General features: G+C 36.5%; 4 protein-coding genes across 5 annotated transcripts; 2 read left to right on the forward strand and 2 right to left on the reverse strand.

Annotated features, from left to right (window-relative positions):
* Positions 1-2,413: 2,413 nt before the first annotated feature.
* LOC130747278 (uncharacterized) lies at positions 2,414-4,605 on the forward strand. Of its 2 annotated transcripts, none has more exons than XM_057600156.1 (4): positions 2,414-2,568; positions 2,869-3,177; positions 3,439-4,290; positions 4,406-4,605. In XM_057600156.1, exons 1-4 carry the CDS (start codon positions 2,484-2,486, stop codon positions 4,447-4,449), a joined length of 1,290 nt encoding a protein of 429 aa, XP_057456139.1. In that variant the 5' UTR covers positions 2,414-2,483; the 3' UTR covers positions 4,450-4,605. The 2 variants fall into 2 exon arrangements, with proteins under 2 accessions (XP_057456139.1, XP_057456138.1); XM_057600155.1 differs by having other exon boundaries at positions 2,428-2,568; positions 2,866-3,177.
* A 41-nt stretch (positions 4,606-4,646) lies between these two features.
* On the reverse strand, positions 4,647-8,724 carry LOC130747277 (D-xylose-proton symporter-like 3, chloroplastic). The gene is made up of 13 exons (XM_057600154.1): positions 8,331-8,724; positions 7,585-7,663; positions 7,426-7,485; positions 7,259-7,325; positions 7,040-7,164; positions 6,861-6,962; positions 6,408-6,785; positions 6,212-6,259; positions 6,061-6,123; positions 5,888-5,968; positions 5,702-5,800; positions 5,038-5,175; positions 4,647-4,944 (listed from the first exon to the last, which is right to left on the reverse strand). The coding sequence occupies exons 1-13, from the start codon at positions 8,645-8,647 to the stop codon at positions 4,810-4,812; spliced, it is 1,692 nt and encodes a 563-aa protein (XP_057456137.1). The 5' UTR covers positions 8,648-8,724; the 3' UTR covers positions 4,647-4,809.
* A 1,425-nt stretch (positions 8,725-10,149) lies between these two features.
* On the forward strand, positions 10,150-10,527 carry LOC130744996 (uncharacterized). The gene has a single exon (XM_057597152.1). It carries the CDS (start codon positions 10,150-10,152, stop codon positions 10,525-10,527), a length of 378 nt encoding a protein of 125 aa, XP_057453135.1.
* A 778-nt stretch (positions 10,528-11,305) lies between these two features.
* Positions 11,306-16,905, reverse strand: LOC130747279 (transcription initiation factor IIA large subunit-like). The gene is made up of 11 exons (XM_057600157.1): positions 16,651-16,905; positions 16,281-16,445; positions 15,858-16,010; positions 15,644-15,695; positions 15,509-15,567; positions 15,202-15,327; positions 13,779-13,922; positions 12,261-12,324; positions 11,995-12,161; positions 11,781-11,864; positions 11,306-11,685 (listed from the first exon to the last, which is right to left on the reverse strand). Exons 1-11 carry the CDS (start codon positions 16,771-16,773, stop codon positions 11,662-11,664), a joined length of 1,161 nt encoding a protein of 386 aa, XP_057456140.1. The 5' UTR covers positions 16,774-16,905; the 3' UTR covers positions 11,306-11,661.
* Between the last annotated feature and the right edge of the window lie 3,051 nt (positions 16,906-19,956).

Genomic DNA, 19,956 nt, shown 5'->3' on the forward strand with positions numbered 1-19,956 from the left:
TACGAAAAGAAGTAGAAGAAACAAGATTTACCACTTAGTACAAAAATCAAGAACACAAATTAATGGTGGTGGGAGTGAAGCGGCCATGATGCGATGCTGAAGCATATGAACACTTTCCACCATCAAGTAACAGGCTATCCATGGCTATTTCAGCTAGCACGTGCTGAAGAGCATGAATTTCACATTTCCTGACATCAATTTCATCAAGTACTTTAAGTAGCTCAGAATCATTGAGATTACAGCTCCTCAATGTGTTTTGAACTACCCAATGCATCTCATTGTGCCTTCCATCATGACATAGAGCTTTAATAAGAGCAAGTACAGAGAACATATGAGGAGCAAAACCATAATGCACCATCTCCTTGTACATGTTATACGCCTTATCAACATTAAGGGATCTACAATGATCAAATATTAATAGATTATAAACTGCTGCATCTGGTTTATACTTTATAGTTCCCCTGAACCATTGTGTCATGAGCTCTGGCTGCTTCATTCACTAAACCCCTCATGCTGAAACCTTTCACAAGTCCTACCACACTCTTAAATTCATTATTACTGCAGTTCTCTATCAGAATATCATATACTATATAACTTGGGATAGTCAAACACTGATCAGAAATCTTCCTCAACCCTGGTCTCGCTCCCCCCACGGCAATATTCATGAAGAAGGGTGTTGTATATGGCAACCGAGGGCGGTAAGCCATTCGCAACCATTTCATTCAAAACCTCATAAGGACTCATACCTAAAGAAAAACTGAATGAGATTCTTGTAAGTCCTCTCATCAAGGGCCAAACCCATCCGATTCACCTCCGCAAGCAACTCCTTAGCCTTTATTATCTTATTTTCCATTACCAACTTGTGAATAATCGGGTGGACACCAATCGAACTCGGCTCCACACCCTTCTCAGTCGTTGCTTTCAACCACCCAGACGCGAAGCCACGGATCACGCCGTTTCGGAGCATGTGGCGTAAGGTATTGGTGGTGGTGGTGAGTGAAAGACGGAGGAGCTTCATTGGGTTGGGATTTCGGAGCATCTGTTAGGTTTTTGGACTTTAAGTAGTGTTTGGTTCTCTCGTTTCTGGCGGGAATGGTAACAAATGTTGTTGTTCTTGCCTTAACATGCATAGCATTAGAGTTTGGTCGTGCCCTGCATTGAGGTAATACAATCTACTCTCCTACCAAGATAACAAGCAAACCACAAAGAGGTTGTAAAATAGGTTATTTTAAATACTTCTTTATTTGTTTTACGTCAATAATTCGTATTTATTTGTCATTTTTTCCTATTGACAGAATTTGGAACATTTACATGGTATTAGAGTTGAAGAAGTAGTAACTACTAATATTGATCTTGTGTCATGCATAGATGGAGTAAGAGTAATTTGTCGACATACATCAGACATTTAATATTTTCTTTTTTTTTATAAATACGTATATTACCTATTTAAGTTGTTTTTTATAATCCTAGTTACATTCTAATTCATTTTTTTTTTCTAATTTGTTAGACTTTGAATCAATATACCAAAATCATTTTAATCTTCGAGATGTATATACGAAAACATAAAATACAAAATTATTGAGTTAATTTTCAAACCAATCTTTTAAAACGATTTGATATCAATTTTTATGACATATTTGATACCATTTTGAACATAAAATATTACATTCAATCTTTTTATATAAAAAATAACCATAATCACTAAAATAAAGACTTTATCAGCATACATCTTAATGACAAAAAATTCACAATTGACTTTTATTAATTATTTTATTGTCATTAAAAACCATTAAATGTCAAATTAATACAGTAGTTATTTTTGAAAAAAGTCATAATTTATTTTTGTTAATTATTCTAATGTGATAAGTAACTATTTAATGCAATATTAATCCATTAATCATTTTTGAAAATATGAAATTATTTAATATTTAAATTACGAAAAAAATCGGAAAATATAAATATGACATCATCTACCTACTAATTATAGTATGAGAGAGAAAGTTTATGAAGAAAATCAAAAAATATATAGAATGGGGGAGTAACACTTGTTGGAGTTGTCAATTTTTTGTTTCGGTAATAGTATACAAATAGAATAGGAATATAGGATATGATAGAAGAAAAAAATATTTTCTTTATAATGGAAAAAAATAGAGTTGAATAGGTTCAACAAAATTTTAATTGACTTGGTCAAATTTACCAATTTTGGTGAGTACTTATTTAAAAGGTTGAGTATTTAACAAGCGAAAATTAGTCTACACGTGTTGAAAAGGAGTCCATGAGTGAAACTCAACGGTGTGGGACTAAGAGGCTTGTTGATCATTGCATAGTGCAAGAACTCCGGAAGCAATTACACGAGCGCGGTTCATTTTGTGTTAAATTTCTGCCTCTTGTTGTATACAGAAAGAACAAATTAATATAAAAGCAGAGTTATTCAAAGATTGACACAAATTATTGCAATCTAAAAAATCAGTCAGAGAAGAGAAATGGCTCAGCTCGAACGCCCCCAGAGGCAAGTTGATGCCTCTTTAAAAACTCCAACCATTAATACCACGGAACAGCTCCTCAGAGGTAAATTTATGAAGAAAGTCGGTTCACATTGCATTCGACTTGTACTTAAACACACACATTCTGTAGAAAAATTGCAAAGAATCAATGTGACAAAGAATCATTGCATAAGTTTTAAAAAAAGATGATTGGTTGAGAAGGAAAATGGTTATACAATTCTCTTAAAAAAAACCTTTATCAAAATCCAACCATTGATTATTTCCATTTTTTTTTTCATACTCACCTTTGCAAATCAATATTTTTTTAATCAAGTAGCATTGTCATTCTAATTTTAAGTTCCAATTTGGACTCACAATACAGCAGGAGAAGGTTCACACTCAGCTCCAAACTCAAAGTCTAAGCTGTCACCAACCTGCTCCCCCTCCTCCTCCGCCATTTCCTCCTCGCCATCCTCCCCTTTCTTCAGCAGGTTGAGGCACCGTGATACAGAAGAAGACAATAGCCAGAATCAGAAAAAATCAGTCCTCACCAAAGTGAAGGAGAAGGCCAAGAAACTACGCCACAGCCTCAGCAAGAAAAAACAAGAGGATGGGAACGCTAATAGCCCCACATCAGGTGCTATCTTAGAAGGTGATGGTGCAGAAGAAGATGCTGAATACCGTGGAGCCCCAGGTAATCATGATAAACATTCCAACAAGACTCTTAAAGTTCTAAATTACTGTCGCAGCTGCTGCTGCGCTGTGGAGTTGCGGACAAATGCAGGCTGATGTGGCCTGACGTTGATGTGGTGTCTCCAAAACCCATTACATTGAGGCCGCAATAGCAGTTGCGGACCGCAATTTGAAACAAAACCATAAACATTCTTAAAGATTTGTCTTTTCTTTTCTTCCTTCTTTTTATATTCACATTGTTATGTCAAACTATTGTTTTCAGTGTATGAATCAGAGAAGGCACCTGCAGGATACAAGGAAAATGGTACACTCCATTCAAGAGCTACCTCTGCAGTCCCTGAGAAGCATGTTATGTCAAACTATGACAAACAAAATCGAGAAAAGTCACTAGGTCATTCCCAGTCCATGAGAACAACACAACCTAAAACAACAACTTCAAAGGCTGCTGCTGCTGCTACTACTACACTTCCGGATCGAAACAAGACAACGGCAAAAAACGTAGCTGAGAAACTGAAACCAGCTCATTTTGAAGGATCAGATGCAGCTAAGGCTTTAACATCCAAACTTCAAGACCTTACTGTTTCCAAATCTGCAGAACATCACACTTCATCTTCACTAACTGCTGCACCTCTAATAACTCATCACTTTTCTTCGTCAATTGGTACTGCTGCTCCGCGTACCCCTCCTGCAAAGTTGCCCTCCCAAACTTCTTCAATTTCAACTCGAACTTCATCGCCTTCGGCAGCTGCAGCTGCACCACCTCCATCCCCCTCGTCTGCTCCGCCAATCGGAAAGAGCACCAGTCCCACCAGCTCGCAATTATGGGACAAGGGTGTTTCCATGAAAGAGTATTTTTTGAACAAGTTTGAGCCAGGGGAAGATGACAAGGCTCTGTCTAAGGTGATATCTGAAGCAATGAGTCCTAAGAGAACTCCTGGTGATGCAGGTGTGATGGAGAAGGTTAGAGAAGCTGTTACTTCTTTGCTCCGAAATGAGCAACCAAACAAGTATGTAGACGCAAACACGACAATTACCAGTTCATCTCAAACCCCAGCATCTTCCACTGCAACTCGAGCTTCATCTCAACTTCCAGTATCTTCCAATGCTCAAGAAGGTAAAGTACCAACCGGATCATAATATGATATATAATTGAACGTTATGCTTTCTCCATAAAAATTATTTTATCTCAGCATAAACATATATTTCATCTGATCTTTGTAAATATGCAGTGGCTCAGGAAGAAAACCATGGCAGAATTCTTCAGGCAAATTGAAAGTCTCCATGATGTGTTTTCTGCAATTTGTACTATTGTGTATGTATTCATCTTTTGTTCAACCCTTTTTTGTATGTACCTGAGAATTAGGCTGGAAGATAATTTCCCTTGTATTTGTAAAATTCCATTTGTATGTAATAAAGGGTGTTCTGGGTGTAATGACCTGGACAATGCATTGTATATTTGTATTCAACATGGATAATAAAATCATTAGCCTGCGCCCTTATGTGATTTGAGTATCTTGGTTAGATACAATCGTGTTACTGCAAACATTTTCATCACCATCAAATCCCATACAGGAGATATACAAGAGGTTACAAACTTTACCGTGCTCACAGCAAAAAGTGCTAGTTTAAGCTGTCACTTCAAGATTTTGGATTCTATTTCTTCTAAGCTCAAGCCTTTAGTCTCAGGGACAGAAAATATAACGAACAGAAGTGCCACTAAAGAAATGGCACCAAAAAGGAGAAAAAGGTTCTCAGCTCCTAGAAGCTCCTGTAGAACAAGTGAACATAGATATAAACTCCAAAAGCACTCAGACAAAGTTAAAAATGATATAAAGTTATCTTCAACAAAAGAATTGAAAACCTTTAATGGTGAGAATGCAAAGGTGACGACAGCATTTGAAGCAAAGTTGGTAAGAACAGCCAGACTAATCCCCCGTCCTCTAGTGCGAATTGGGAAGATTTCTGATACCATAAGCCAGCTTATTGGCCCAAATGATATCTGCAATACAAATGCAATTTGGCATAAATCTCCTACAACACTTTAAACCGCATTGACTCAAGGACAGTGGTAATATTAAATATGAATTATTGCAAGGTTCTTCCTTTTATTGACACGGAGGTCTCTGAATTGAATTTCATGAAAATCTATGAGTGCGTTTGGGTGAACAGTTTAATTAAGCGCTTATGGAAATAAGGGCTTATTCATAAGTTAATTAGATAAACTTAATGAAATAAGCTGAAAATAGGTTATGGATAAGTATAAGCTCTTACTCATGAGCTAATGTGAATAGCTTATGAAAATAAGCAAGCTCAAATCAACTTATAGGTATTTACATAAGGTCTCCTCAACACTTACATTAGCCCTTATGCTATAAGATAAGTTCAAATGAGTTCTTCCAAACGAGGCCTATATCCTAGAGTCCCAATTGTATGGCCAAAGTTAATTAATACTACAGAACAGGACTTATATTCAAGTTGAACATGACAAGAAAAGGAAGCTGGACCAATGACTTAAAAACCTTTACCTGGTAGCAACCAACATAAAGAAGTAAAGCTCCAACAGCAACAAGTGGGAATCCTCCAAGAAATTTATAATAAGCAGACAGGAGACCTAAAGAGAGACCCTACAAAAGTATACAAAAAAGGAATAACCATTTGCATTTGACAAGTTGCAATGAAGTACTGTATGGATTTGTTGATTGAATTCCTACTATGCCACTGACGCCTGCAATCAGCAGAGGTCTTCTCCCAAGATCATCTACTTTTAGGACAGCAACCCATGTCATTAGTAACTACATGTTGTTCAATCACGAAACAAGTTATTACCAGTGTGATAAAGGGGTCGCTTTTCTCAGGTAGGTAAAATTCAAGTAAGTAGGTATACCTTGAATAAGCCGATAACAACTGAAACTTTAGTAGCATCAGATGCAGCTGAAAATCCAGCACTCTGGACATAAAGGACAGAATATAATCTAAAGTGATCAAGATGTAAAAACAGAAAATCTCATTTACAATAGAGTGTAAATGTAAAGTACCTGGAGAATTGAACCTGCATAATACAGAACACTAGGTTGACCTGTTATCTATTGTAATAAGGAGTCTAGTCAGACAAATAGCAGAAAGAACTCTCCATATTTCCTTCAATATAACATGAGTAAACTGGAAGCGTGCAAACATAATTATGATAATTATGGAAAGACTCATTGCATTGAAGATTTGAAATGGAACAACCTGTTGAAATAAGACTAGCCCCCCACCAATTATGAAGGCTTTCAGATTAGGACCCTGAAAAACCTCTAAGAAATTGCCCTCGGATTCCTGATCTTTATAGGCAGACTTCAATGAGACAAGGGTCTCTTCTATTTGCCTCTCGGATTCTTTATCACCGGGTGGTCGGCCCCTTAATTTGCTCAGGGAAAAAATTGCCTTTTCCTTCAAATCTTGAAAAGAACCTTTTCCTTGCACTGCTTTGAGAAGCAACCACCGTGGAGAAGCGGGGAGAGTCCACATTCCAAGTCCCATTAACACGGCAACTGGAGCACTAAATCCATACATGAATCGCCATCCCCCAACTGAACTAATCTGAAAGCTTCCGACAAAATAGCCCCCCTGCACAATAGTTTAGTTCCCACATCAGTAAATTATTTAGTCAAATAAAAATTCAGAGAAGGAAAAATGTAATACCAGAATCCCCAGGACAATGAAGAGCTCTTTTAGTGATACTAGAGTCCCACGGATTTGTGATGGACAAGTTTCTGCTATATATAAAGGAGCCCCATGCATGGCCTGTAATTCATTTCTCTTGTAAGATGGTGCAGGAATTATCAATATTACAGTAAGTGTCATGGTTCGACATAGCCTACCAAACCAATACCAAGCCCATAAAGCAGCCTTCCTGCTAAGAGGACATTAAGTTCTGGTGCAGCAGCAGTGATTGCACCACCAAGTATATACAACAAGGCTGCAACAATAAGTTGCCGTTTCCTCCCTAATGTTTCAGCAAAGTTGATATATTCAGAAAGGAAAATGAGAATCAAAAGAAGCTTCAGTTTCTGGTTAATATATGTAACCAAAGAACTTACCAAGGAAATCAGCAACAGCAAATGCAAGAATTGAGCCAAGAAGAGCCCCATATAGGGAACCACTGACCTATATTTGATGTTAGGAGTTAAATTCTAATTAATAAATATGGCAATGACTTTTCCATAAATTTGAAAGATGTTGGTCAGCTATGATGCAGGAGTCATACCACAAGTCCAAGCTGAATGGAAGAAAGATTGAACCAAGTTATCCCACTAAGCTCAGGTGACTGTGAATCCAAATAAAAAATATGAAAAATCAATTACTGACGTTACCACACTAACAACAGAACAAAATTTAATTGATAGACATTGAGTAACAAACTTACCTGCAGTGAAATTGTAGCACCGGAGGTGGCACCGATATCATAACCAAATAACAAGCCACCTAATGCAGGGAACAAAAACCTAAATTTTGAAACAAAGCCCTAATTAATTGACATAGGCACACCAGGAGCTCATATATTTTAAAATTTGCAATGCTTGATGACTAAGCTAGGATTGATGCTTTTCTGACAGTGGAATAAGGTAACTTAAGTACAATTAATCAGGCATAGCTCCCTGTATATTAGTTCCAAATCATTAGTTAGTCCTGCCTCAGCTCTAGAAGCAAAGTATTAGCACCAAGTTTAATAAACACTTTGATATGTTACTTAAGTTAAGATCCCACTTTGACAAATATGCCCAAAGTTCTCCTCATAATGACTTGGACAGTTCTTCTCATTGAATTAGCTTTTGTGGTTAATTTATACCTGGTAAGTTCTCAATTCAAGGCCATAATGATCATGATCCTGATCAATCAACTCTAAGAACTACAGTTTTACATATGTTGTTGAATCAATCCTAAGCTAAATTGAAATTCAGTCAAGTGTCTTAAAGCTTGCTACTTAACTCATCAAAGTTTAGATTTCATGTAAGTGGTTACTTTCAGTGTCTATGCAGCAAGAAAGAGCACACATTAATCACAAAACATTTATCCACACACAACAACACTTGTATGCTATTCACTTGTACTACCCAGCATTGCATTAGAAATTAAAAATGAATGAAGGAAGGAACAGTGACAGAAACGTACGGAAGAATCACAGAAGACCAAGAGAATTCCTCTTGGTATTTTGCATCAGAAGCAAGCGGCTCCGATTTTCCTCCAGCAGAATACACCTTCTGCTTCTGGGACCTCACGTGGAATCTGCTGTTAGGAGCAGAAGAAGAAGGAAGAAGTGGATATGTGACGCGTGTGGGAACCAAATGGTGGTTAATGGAAGAAACAGTGTGTTGGTTGATGATGCGAGAGGAAGAGAGAAGAGGTTTTGAACTCTTTGTCCTTTGATGGTGAAGAAGTGAGTTAGATGATAGGGTGAAATTGAAGAGAGTAGTTGATGATGATGCCATTGGAGGCAGCAAGAACAAGAGACAGCATGTGAGTGAGAATGTAGTGTGATGCACAATGACACTACCCAAGATATTTTTTAACTCATTGATTGATTTTGGAAGGTTCCATTCTAAATTAATTCAAATAAGGTGTGTATGAATGGTCTTATTTTATTTCAGGCTGTCCTGTAATTTCCGTAGGGTAGTTAAACTGCCGGTCTTTAAAACAAAATTATGTCAAAATTTCATTTCATTGAAAACTCTTAAGCTTAAAGAGACTTACAGCTAGTTTTGATCCACTTCTCATTCTCCTTAAAATTGATTCTAGTTTTAGAATCAATTATATAAGAATTTCCAAAAACTACACTTAAAAGAATAATTGCATAAATTTGGATATAATGATAAGAAAAAATAAATAGAGAAAAGTTAGATACATGAAGGCGTTGTTACTCTTGAGTCATGAGTGGTTTATAAATTGGATTTGTTTGAAAAAAGAGGAGCAAGCTCCATTGGGTAAGCAAATCAATAAATAATACAATTTATAAGTATGAGAAATAGCTAAATATACGAAAATATATGATAATAATTCAGAAACACAAGCAAGCGCTAATTATCCTTCATTTTCTCAAATCAAATGACATATTTAACTTGGTCACATTGACATTTCTACATTATTTGTTTACATATAGCATTGTTGAAGAGATAAATTATGGGGTCCATTGAAAATCTATTAAGATTTGTTGGGTTGAAGTAAAAGTTGGTTGACTATTGCTAGTGCAAATTACAACAATTTGAGATATTATAAAAAAATATATATATAAAATTTTAAAATGTGTTTGGCTGTGAAGCTCAAAGCTGGTTTTTTTTTTTTATTACAAGCTCAAAGCTGTATTTATTTTAACTAATAGTTTTACAGAGAAATTTGTTTCGAAAAGAATATACTCAATTTCGATACCAAGTATATGTAACAGTTTCTAAATTTAACCAACACATAACAAAGTAAGATAACCCAGATCACTTGTATGGTGAAAACTGAAAACAATCAAACTTTCCTCCAATAACAAGAACAGTGGTTGCATTGAATTTGAATGTATCCCACATACAGGACCAGAGGCTATTACCATTAGTAGAGATAGAAACGCTTCCACATTCTTGTGACTTGTGAGAACAAAATCATAGTAACAACAAACTGAAAAAACCATAGCCGTTGACTCCGCAAATAATGGGATTAGAGACAAGTCATCCTACAAAACCTAGGAACCAATAAAATTTGAAACCCTCTTCTCCGATTCCTATGGAAAGTTATTCTTGTTACCTCCTCCTCTGTCTTGTCCTCTGTACCATTCCTTTCAAAATCCATTCAAGTTGCAACTACATTAGGATATGCCTATATGAAACAAGATCATTGATTCAAATTGTTATCTCATTTGAATGAACCTTTTCCAATTACATTAAACATACTTCCTGCAAATTAGTGCAATCAATTTTCTAAGAATAAAAAGAAGCTTTTCTTTTTTGTAAAAATGGAGGACAAAGCTAGCTTGATAAGAACAAAAGGCAGAGCAGGAGGGTGCCCTACAAGGCTTCAGAAGCATGCTCCAGCTTCTCTTGAGATTGATAAAGTTCTCAGTGAGAGACCCTCTAACCCTTTTGGAGAGGCTTCAAATGCAATTCCTCTATTATCCCCACTTGTCATATCCCCACAAATTCTGTATGCAGAGACTGTTGAACAAAATCCAAATGCACAGAATAGTGGTGGCAATGAGGGTTGGAGTTCATCCTCCAAATCCAATACTCCAAATACAGGGTGGAAACATCCAGCTATGGCTCCATTTCCAGAGCCTTCATCTTTGTGCAGCTTCTTGCAAAAACAATGTGTTATTGTGAACAATACCCAGTAAAAAAAATCAGATTTTTCTTCTGAGGTATTGACAGAAAGTTGCAGAGGAAAGTTCCAAATCCCAAGCCTGTACAACTGCGACATTCCTTTCTACACGTTGGTTCAGAAATTAATTTTTTTTTTTAAAAAGAAGTGGAGGGAGCTTCTGCTCTCCCCCCACTATTTGTTTTTAGTGAAATAATTGCAAATATCTTTAGTGGCTTAGTTAAGTTTCAATTACATTCAAGCCAAACATTACACTTACAAATTTGTATAACAAGATGTATATCTTAAAGGCTGTTTGTCTTGCATTAATGCGAGAGTGATTTCAAAGATCTCAAACTCACAAACGTGTAACTTAAATTGACATTGAGCTTAATAGAAATTCAAACACAACGATGTATTTGAAAATTTGTTGCACAATCACCTAACGGAGGAGAATAGTGTACATCAGTAGCTTTTCACCAAAATACTGCAGATACAAAACCAAAACACTCCAACTATAGCGATTCACTCATACAAATGAGGTCTAGAAAGGGCATTACATTATAAAGCAGCTTTAAGAAAGAACGAACGAAAAATTCTACTCTTTCTTTCTTTTGCACAATCCATTTACCAAAAAACAAATAAGAAAATAACACCAGGCAGTAGAAACGCCCTAGCAAGAAATGACAAGCCGCTGCCATTGTAGAATTCTCCAATCTTTATATATCAATCTAATTTTTTTTATTTTCTGTCAGTTTCAGAAATCATTATCGCCGTTCTTTACTAAGGCTCAAAAGCTAATAAGGAGAACACGGTAATTTAAACTATCTAAAATATCATAAGGTCCCGAATGAAAAACAAACTGACCAAGTATACAGAGCTAATAAAACTCTAGCTATCCAGGTAAACAAATGGCGAACTTTAGGAAATGCCTCAGAGTGCCCTATCCAGGTAAAGGCCAAAATTTGCTCATACTTTTCCTTTATGTACATCACCAACATCAATATAACAAGGTCGAAACTCAGAAAGTATTAAGGACTTTCCTCTTCCTCAAGCTTTAACTTAGTAATTAACAATTATAATCAAAGAAAGATTACGAAACACAATGGCAAGTCTGAATTATGCTTCACCAAAGCACTCCCACTAAATGGCAGACCAGTCCCCGACAAAGTCAGAAGTCAAATTCTCCATTCGCCTGCAGAAGAGCATGGTATCAGCCATCGCAAAAATTCGATAAGCTGAAATCAAAGGATAAGTACATATCATTGCTCTCCTTCACAACTAACAAACCTTGTTGAAGAGAATATCCTTATTGTTTATGTGCATGATACCATCCTTTAGTGTGCACTTCCATCTGCTCTTGGTTCGCGTCACCTAAAGGTGTTGTGAGAGATCCATTAGTCTCAAGAAATGATTCTCCAACCATGAGCCATTAAAATATATTACTATATCACATTGTGATAACACTCAATATGTAATTCACAGAAAATGGAGAGGTTGCTACTTTGTCAAACTGGGCCAGAACAAGATGTTGTGTATTCTGATCCTCTCCCTGATCTAAATCATCAAAATCATCATCATCATTTTCATTTAGTGGGGGCTCATCATCATCATCATCTTCTTCATCAACCTCATTTTGCGCAACAAGGGCAGGAGTACTGGCTGGTACTTCTAATAAATAAGGTGAAAATATGCATCAGAAACATCTGTGGTAAATACAAATATGATGAACCACATGCATAAGTAACATATCCCATATTCTCAAGTTACCAGGAGGTGCTGGTGTGTTCGCAATGTTGTAGTCTTCAGTGAACGTTCCCCCATAATTATATATCTGCAAGCAAGTAAAAATAAAAACAATGAGATTGGTGATTTGGAATGCACAAAAAAAACTATCAAATGAAACACTGTTGCAATTAAATCTCAAATTTCTAAAAGATAAAATACTAGCATGCACAAAATTATTGATGTTGGCATTATACCACCCAATCTTTTTTCCTTGTGTGTGTATTGGGAGTTGGGGAAGGGGGGATTGCTACATATCATGCCACCCAATCAATTAGAGCTTTCAGTCATTAAAAGTAGGGCTGAACCATTGCATAAAATTTGTTGAACATGCAACTAGTTCAGGTTCTGTGTTATTGAAGATGTTGCAATATCCTTCTTCACTTATTCAAACCATTTAAAGAATCTCAAGAACTCACCTAAATTCATTAAATCCCTTAAATGTTGCATATTTCCTCAGAATTAGAGCTATAGTCTTTCTGTTATCTACAATGATAAACAGGGATGAGGGAGGGAGGGGAAAACTCATGATTACACTGAATTAAACAGGGGTCTGTGTGCAAACGAGCTTGTAGCTCAATCTGCACCAACCCAAATAAGAATTGGACTTGATTTGGTATCAGAATTTTGATATCCACAACCAAGCCACCTTTCCCCTTCCCTACCAAGTGCTTGAACCTCCAAATGTAACAACAAAATGAAAGGACTCACGCAAATGTAAGTATATAAAATCATTAATTTAGTATAGCTAGTACTTACAAATAGTCTACCACTCTACCAAAAGACACAGCTAAAGGTCATTTTCAATTTTATTCAACAAGAAATAACACAAAAGTATGAATGATAAGATTTGTCCCAAATTTTAAAATCCAAGCATGAGAGTGTGAATACAACTTATGCACCAAAAAGGTGCAACACTGCCTGCCTACCAAAATATTAGGGAATAATGCACATAACTTTTGTGCTTTGGCAAATAGACCCCATTAACTGTTAATTTCGCAATTAACCTCCTTTGATAGAAAATTAAAAAAAGTATCAATAAATAGGAGTTAATTTGTAGTCAAAGAAATGACTCATTTTTTTAAAATTTTGGATTATGTGTATAAACATTTTGAGATAAGCAAGCAACATGAGTATTGTGTTGAAAATTTTCAATATAAGAGAAGTTAGTTTTGAGTTCATATTCATACTGAATTATTGGCTAAGAAAAGAGCAAGAAAAACAAAGCAGCTATCAAAACATTTTCAAATTTCAAGGGATTAGTAATTGCCAAAATTAAAAGACTCGGTGACTATTTACAAAAGATCCAATATGTAAGGGTTTAATACACTTTTACCAAAAAAAAAATAGATGTAGGGGGGAAAACAGGGAAACTAGAAACAAAAAGAATCAGTGAAGAATGTACAAATGCATATCATTAGGCCAGGGTAAAGAACAAAAGGCAAAGTATTTCATCACAAGCTTGTATGGATGCAAGAAGGAGGAAAAATATTCACTACTCACATTTGGGGTAGAAAGCACATCATCATCATAGGGAATTGGTCCATCATGTTGAGGAATCCGAGAAGCTGGCCTCTCCAAATGTGCTGGCATTTTCTCTTTAGAAGTAGGGTGACCTGCACCAATGGAGATGCCCCCTCCATACAGCTGAAAGTTTCATTTTCCACAGTTCAGTAACTGAATAAACATTTCCCTCAACAAATTGTCAGACAAATAAATGCATGTACATTAACTTTTTTCCAAATATTTTCAAAACATTCAATTTTAAAACTTTTTCCACTAATATTATTTAAAGTCTTAAAACGTGATTTACTCTAACCTAATTAGGCTAGCAATTAACTTTCTCTCCAGCTGAAGGATTCTATTTCTTTTGCATTCTCATAATTTAATTGCTTTGTTCCTTTCTGACATCTTACAGTACAGAAAGGAAAATAAAATAAAATGACATGACCATCCATTACTGTAATACTGTTTTAAGAAATAGAAAATCTGGTTTTTAGTCAAAAACAAAATGTGAAGGTTGCTAACCTCCAAATCTTAAGAAAGCGTGGAGGAGTTTAGCAATCCCTACATTCATAGGACCCTAAAGAACTATTTACAATATTGGGCAGATAAAGAAGCCCGTGACCCAGTGTTGTTAATCGCGGATGGCGGAAAGCCAAAAATCCACTATATCAATCCCTCAAAGCGGAAAATAGCATAAAATAGCGGGTAGAGGTGAGCCCTCATAGCGTTATGCTATGGCGCCGCGATATCTACTATTTGACAACACTGGTGACTTATACGGTAACATGGCCATCTAAGCAAATATACAGGCTGCAAGTCAGGGAGATAGCGCTTACAGCAGTTGAGAATCACAATCTGACATGTTTTCAAATGAAAGCCATTTTTACAACAGTTGGTCGAATAATTATCTTGCCCACTTTTCAAAAAATGCAATGTATATCAGGTAGAGATGGCCAGACTTGCTTTGATCCACATGTCCCCATCCCCTCCCAACCACACCCACCACTTCCCGAGCTGGGACAACATTAAGACTGTGTGAACCTTAAAGTCAAGCTTTTTCTTTTGACAGAGAACATGCAAATATCTTATATTCCTATATGAAACTCTTCTCTTTTCTGCATTTCATTCTCTATCCGGCCCCTAAAACAAATTGATAAAAAAAGGATAGGCCCATAGATTTGAAGTCAGTATGAAAAGATCAGCCCATAGCATAGCTCTTTACATCCCCGTGCCGTCTCCTTCTGAAGGAAAGGCCTTCCGTCATATACCATGAGCTCATTTACAATAAAAACATAAGGGGTGACAATGATGAAAAATATTTTATCATGTAAAAAACCACTCCAAACAATATGCAAGCATCATGCTAATATGAATTCAAAAAATATCAACTTGACATTGACAATATGAAGAAAGAACATACTTCAATTTCAAAATTCCGGGATCTGGCATCTCCAGCTCCATCTTGCTGAGGTATATATCCACCAGCATTATATTGAGAAGCAACTTCATCACGTTTTCGCTTCCCTGAGGACATTGTGAAGAAGTCCTGGATGTTTCCCCAAAAATCAATAATATCTAAATGTTACTTTGATAGTGTGTTACCTCTTTTCATGTCAGAGTGGAAATTCAAGATAATTCCAAGGAATGGCATAGATAAACTCTACCATAAGGTTCATTCAAATTTGAAAATAGACAATTTTTCTAATAGACTTCACCTAGTTGCTTACCTGTGTCAGGGGTTGATTGGGATTTCCTCTGTCTGCCTCGTCCCGCCCTTCCACATAAGCTAAAGTAATAGACACAGTCATTACTGCAAAGCCATTTTATTCAAAACTTATGTTTTAAATTCAAATGGGACTCACCAACATTGACATCAAGAGAAGGCCTTGGGTTCATCCATGGAGAAGGAGGTTGCTGCACAAGATTAAATATACAAGATCAATAAACACAGAAACACACATCTAAACAGGAAAATACCGTGACGATCAACTGAGCCAGACAGCTACTTGATACATTAAGAAGAAAATATACCAGCAATCCATTATATTGGAGTCAGTGAGTCACAAAATGATTTACCATGTACAGACCGGGTCTTCCACCTTTAATCTCCACATTGGCTCCAGAATCATTCCCAGAAGATGGGTAATCACTAGGTCCAGTAGGAATGTTATACATAGAGCTATCCACAGTTCCTGGCAAAGGGGTTTGAATAGGTGTTTGTGCCGGGGTCTGTACATTCAAAAGCCCATATCAACAATCCAACATTTCAAATTCATTAAAACAAGTTAAAGCATAGATCATTGTTGTTAATGGCGGATAGCATAGCGGCAAGCCCAAAAAACGCTATTTCAAGCGCTATTGCGGCGCTATAGCGGTGAATAGTGGAGTAGCGGTGAACCCCTAGGGCGCTACACTGTAGGCTATTGCGCCGCTATAGTGCTATTAACAAGTCTGGCAGAGATAACTTATAAAAATTGATAATTCAGGACTAAAACTCACAGGGGGGAAAAGCATTTCAGCAGTGGGGGTTTCATACTCCTCAGTATAAGGCACATTAAGATCATGCACCGGCGTAATCGGACCACCTTGCACTGGCTTAACAGTGCCAGACCTTTCTATTGGACCAAGAAACACACCAGCTTGAATCATCTTCGATTCCCAAATCTACACAAATCATCAAAAAAGACAAAAATTCAACACAGCACTGTCACGATTTTCGACAGAAAGGAAAGCGCGTAAATGCACAGATCGAAGCCCTAGATTCTCAAAACGGAGAAGAGTTGATGCAAACCGAGTCATTGATTATATCAATTTCGACATGAATTTCATGATATGATAATAAATTTGGGAAATGAGAGTGGGAAATTACAGATTGAAGCTCCTTGAGGACTTCGTCGCCGGGACCGGCGTTGTTGACGAACTCATCGCGAACCTTGTTGACGACGTCGTCGATGACCTGAACGTAGACCTGGCTGGTGGTGGAAGCCGCCATGACGGTGGGTTGGGAATCGGCGAGTTCAGTGGTTTGATTAGGGTTTGGGGGGAGGATTTTGCAGTGATGATGAGGGGATAGAAAAGGAGAGTGCGAAGATGGGGAAGGGGCGGACCAGAAAACGCAGAATAAAGGATGGAATATAAATAGGTTTGCATCCGATTATATTCACGGGTCTACGTGGCGACATGTGCTTCATCCTTATCTTTCATGTTTTTCTTTTTACATCGGAAAATGTCTTTTTAACATTTTTTGCCCATTTCAAAAAAAAAAAACATTTTTTGCCACAATTTTTTTCTTCAACATACTTGATGATTGAAATTGACTTGAATACTTATTTTCACTTTTGATTTGATGATGGTTCTACACTTCTACTCTCAATTTTGTTTTGAACTAATGAGTAATAGTTTAGTATCTAAAACTAAAATTAGATATTAGATGATAATGTTCATTATCATGTTTTAACAACCTTAGTTGTAATCGGTGCACGAACTATCACTCAACTTAACAAGTATATCTCCCACAAAAATATTTTTTCTTAACAAATTTTCAAAAATAAAATGTCAACATAATTTTTTTAAAAATTGACAAAATTTCCTATGTATTTTCAACAATTCTAAAATACTAGATCTTGTGGGTGAAGACTACAGTGTCATCATTTTTTTGGGTTCCACCGGTGCCCTCATCAAAAAAACTTTTATAAAAAGGGGGACACCCAATACCTCTTTAATTACCACCATTGATATAATATTAAAAAAATTGAATGGTTCAGATTGAGTTAATAAAGTTACCAAAATACCCATTTCAAACCCTAATTCTTCTTCACTTAAAAAAAAAAACTCTTCCTTCCAACCTCCACAGCCACCTTCTTCCTCCTCCACCCAAGCCTGGTCCTTTTCCACCGACGACGCAGCCACCTCCGACGACCATCCACCCCCGCGACCCCACCCCGCACCCCTTTGATCGAGTCCGAAAATCTCACCAAATCCCCACACACATCAAAGTCCCTCCTTCACCGCTGCTGCACCGTGTGAGGCTCTAGTCGAACGCTACTCGCCACCGATCGAAGATCCTCGGCGGCCGTTGCGGTTTCCCTCAAATATTCCTCACCGAATGCTACATTCCTCGCGATCTCCTCTTGCCTTATTTTGTAATATTCAGATCTAGAAACTACAAGATCTATTGATCCAGATCTGTTTCTGGATGGTGTCATTTTCATCTATTTTGCAATTGTCATCTTCTTAGGTACTACCCAGATCTGTTTTTCTTTATGGTTGTGTCATTTTAGAAGGTTTGATAATGTACATGTGATTTGGAAACAGTTTCAGAGCAGCACCTTTTAATGTGATTGCATATCATTCAAGTAATTGTTTATCTCAACATTTGTCAAAATCGTTGATTTTACTTTTAAATCGCACCATTATGAATCTTGATACTTGAGGTTAATTAAAATCATGTTGCTATGGGGCATCTATTCTGGTATATTATATGGTTTCTTCTCTATGATATTGAAAACTTCAGCAAGTTGTGTGATGATGACTTCCTTAGAATTTGCAGGCCTAAACCTCATTTTCAATGTTGTATGGGTTCTAGTTCTGGGTTTTATTTTTGTCGATTTTAATTTTTCCATAGGTGGCTTTGGTTTCAATCACTCTCCTATTTAGTTATGTTAAATGATATTGTTGAGTTTTATGTTTTGATTCAGAAGAAAGATGAACCCAAACGAAGGGAGAAGGAAAGAAAAACGAAGTTGACAAAATTTGTTGCAGCCAACTACTGGAGGTTGAAAACCGCCACAATACTTAAGGGATAAATTTGTAATCTCACGTCAAAATTTTGGTGGACACCGGTGTCCCCATTTTTATGGGTGATACCATAGCCTTCACGGATCTTGTGTCAGGAGAGATTTATTAGTCTTTTTTTTTTTGAAAGGATTTATTATAGTCAACATTCCAAACAAAATTATAAATTCCAAATTCAGCACTCATGAGCAAATTTTTATAATGAAATATAGATCAATAAATCATAGTAAATCCAACCTAAGATTCTATTCATCTTCTCAGCAGCTTAACTCCATCTTTCCCACATGACAACATTCTATGGAGCACTTCCTTGAGCAATTCCTTAAGCACTTCCTTTAACATCTTACAAACAGGCACTGAATTTTCATATCCCAATCAATCCTTGAATTTCTTATATTATCAATTTACCATAGATAAAATTACCAACTTGGACATCAAATGGATAGGAAAAGATATTTATATTGAAAGGATTGATAAAAAGTAGTGAAAGACAAACAAAGAGCAAACCGTCATTTTAATTCTTGAAATATATGAGGTCGAGTATTATAGTGACAACATAAAATTTGTCATCAACTTAAGTTGACACAACTGATTACATGTTTTGGATTTAACTCTCAACTTCCATGGGTCAAGGGTTGAAATCCACTCGTGTCCAGTACAATCTCAATTGGTGAACAACTTTTTTTCAAGAGATTCTCTAGCACTCATACCTACTAGTGAGTTCCTGCTAGTATCCCTAAAATGCTAGTAGCACCCTTCCCAATCATATGGAGATGTTTTCCCACTGCCCTGCCATTTTTGTGTAAATAATATGAAATCTGTTGTTTTCATGACTTAAAAATTAAAAGCATTTAGTATAGTCCATCAAAATTAAAATTCGAGTTGTTTAACTATTGAAAGATGGAAAAAAAAAATGCCTAATCTTAATCCATACAATAATTAGACAAGTAATATGTGAATCAGATTGTAGGGATTTTATGAACTTGCTAAACAGTGTTAGAAGATCCAATCTGCTTGCTAATGCCCAAAAGGCGGCCGAGGTGTTTGATCTGGTCCGTCGTTGTATATTATAAAGTTTGATAATACTAAATTTAATAGTATTAGACCTGATATGATAGTGCATGATAAAAAATGAATAATATACATTATTTGATATTGCACTATATGTAATTTACCATATTGTCTAAATTGATACAATCATATATTTAATGGAGGATAGTAGTGTGGAAAGTGGTGGCGGTGATGATGATAGTGGTGGGTGGTAATAGTATAGAAGGTGGTAGTGGTGGCGGTTGAGGTGGTAGTTTTAGTGGTAGTGGTGGTGGTGGTGGTGGTGGTAGAGTGGTGGTCGTGGCGATGATGGTGGCGGTTGTGTTGAAGT

This window comes from Lotus japonicus, chromosome 3, assembly GCF_012489685.1.
Source record: "Lotus japonicus ecotype B-129 chromosome 3, LjGifu_v1.2".
In the NCBI taxonomy this organism is placed as follows: Eukaryota; Viridiplantae; Streptophyta; class Magnoliopsida; order Fabales; family Fabaceae; genus Lotus; species Lotus japonicus.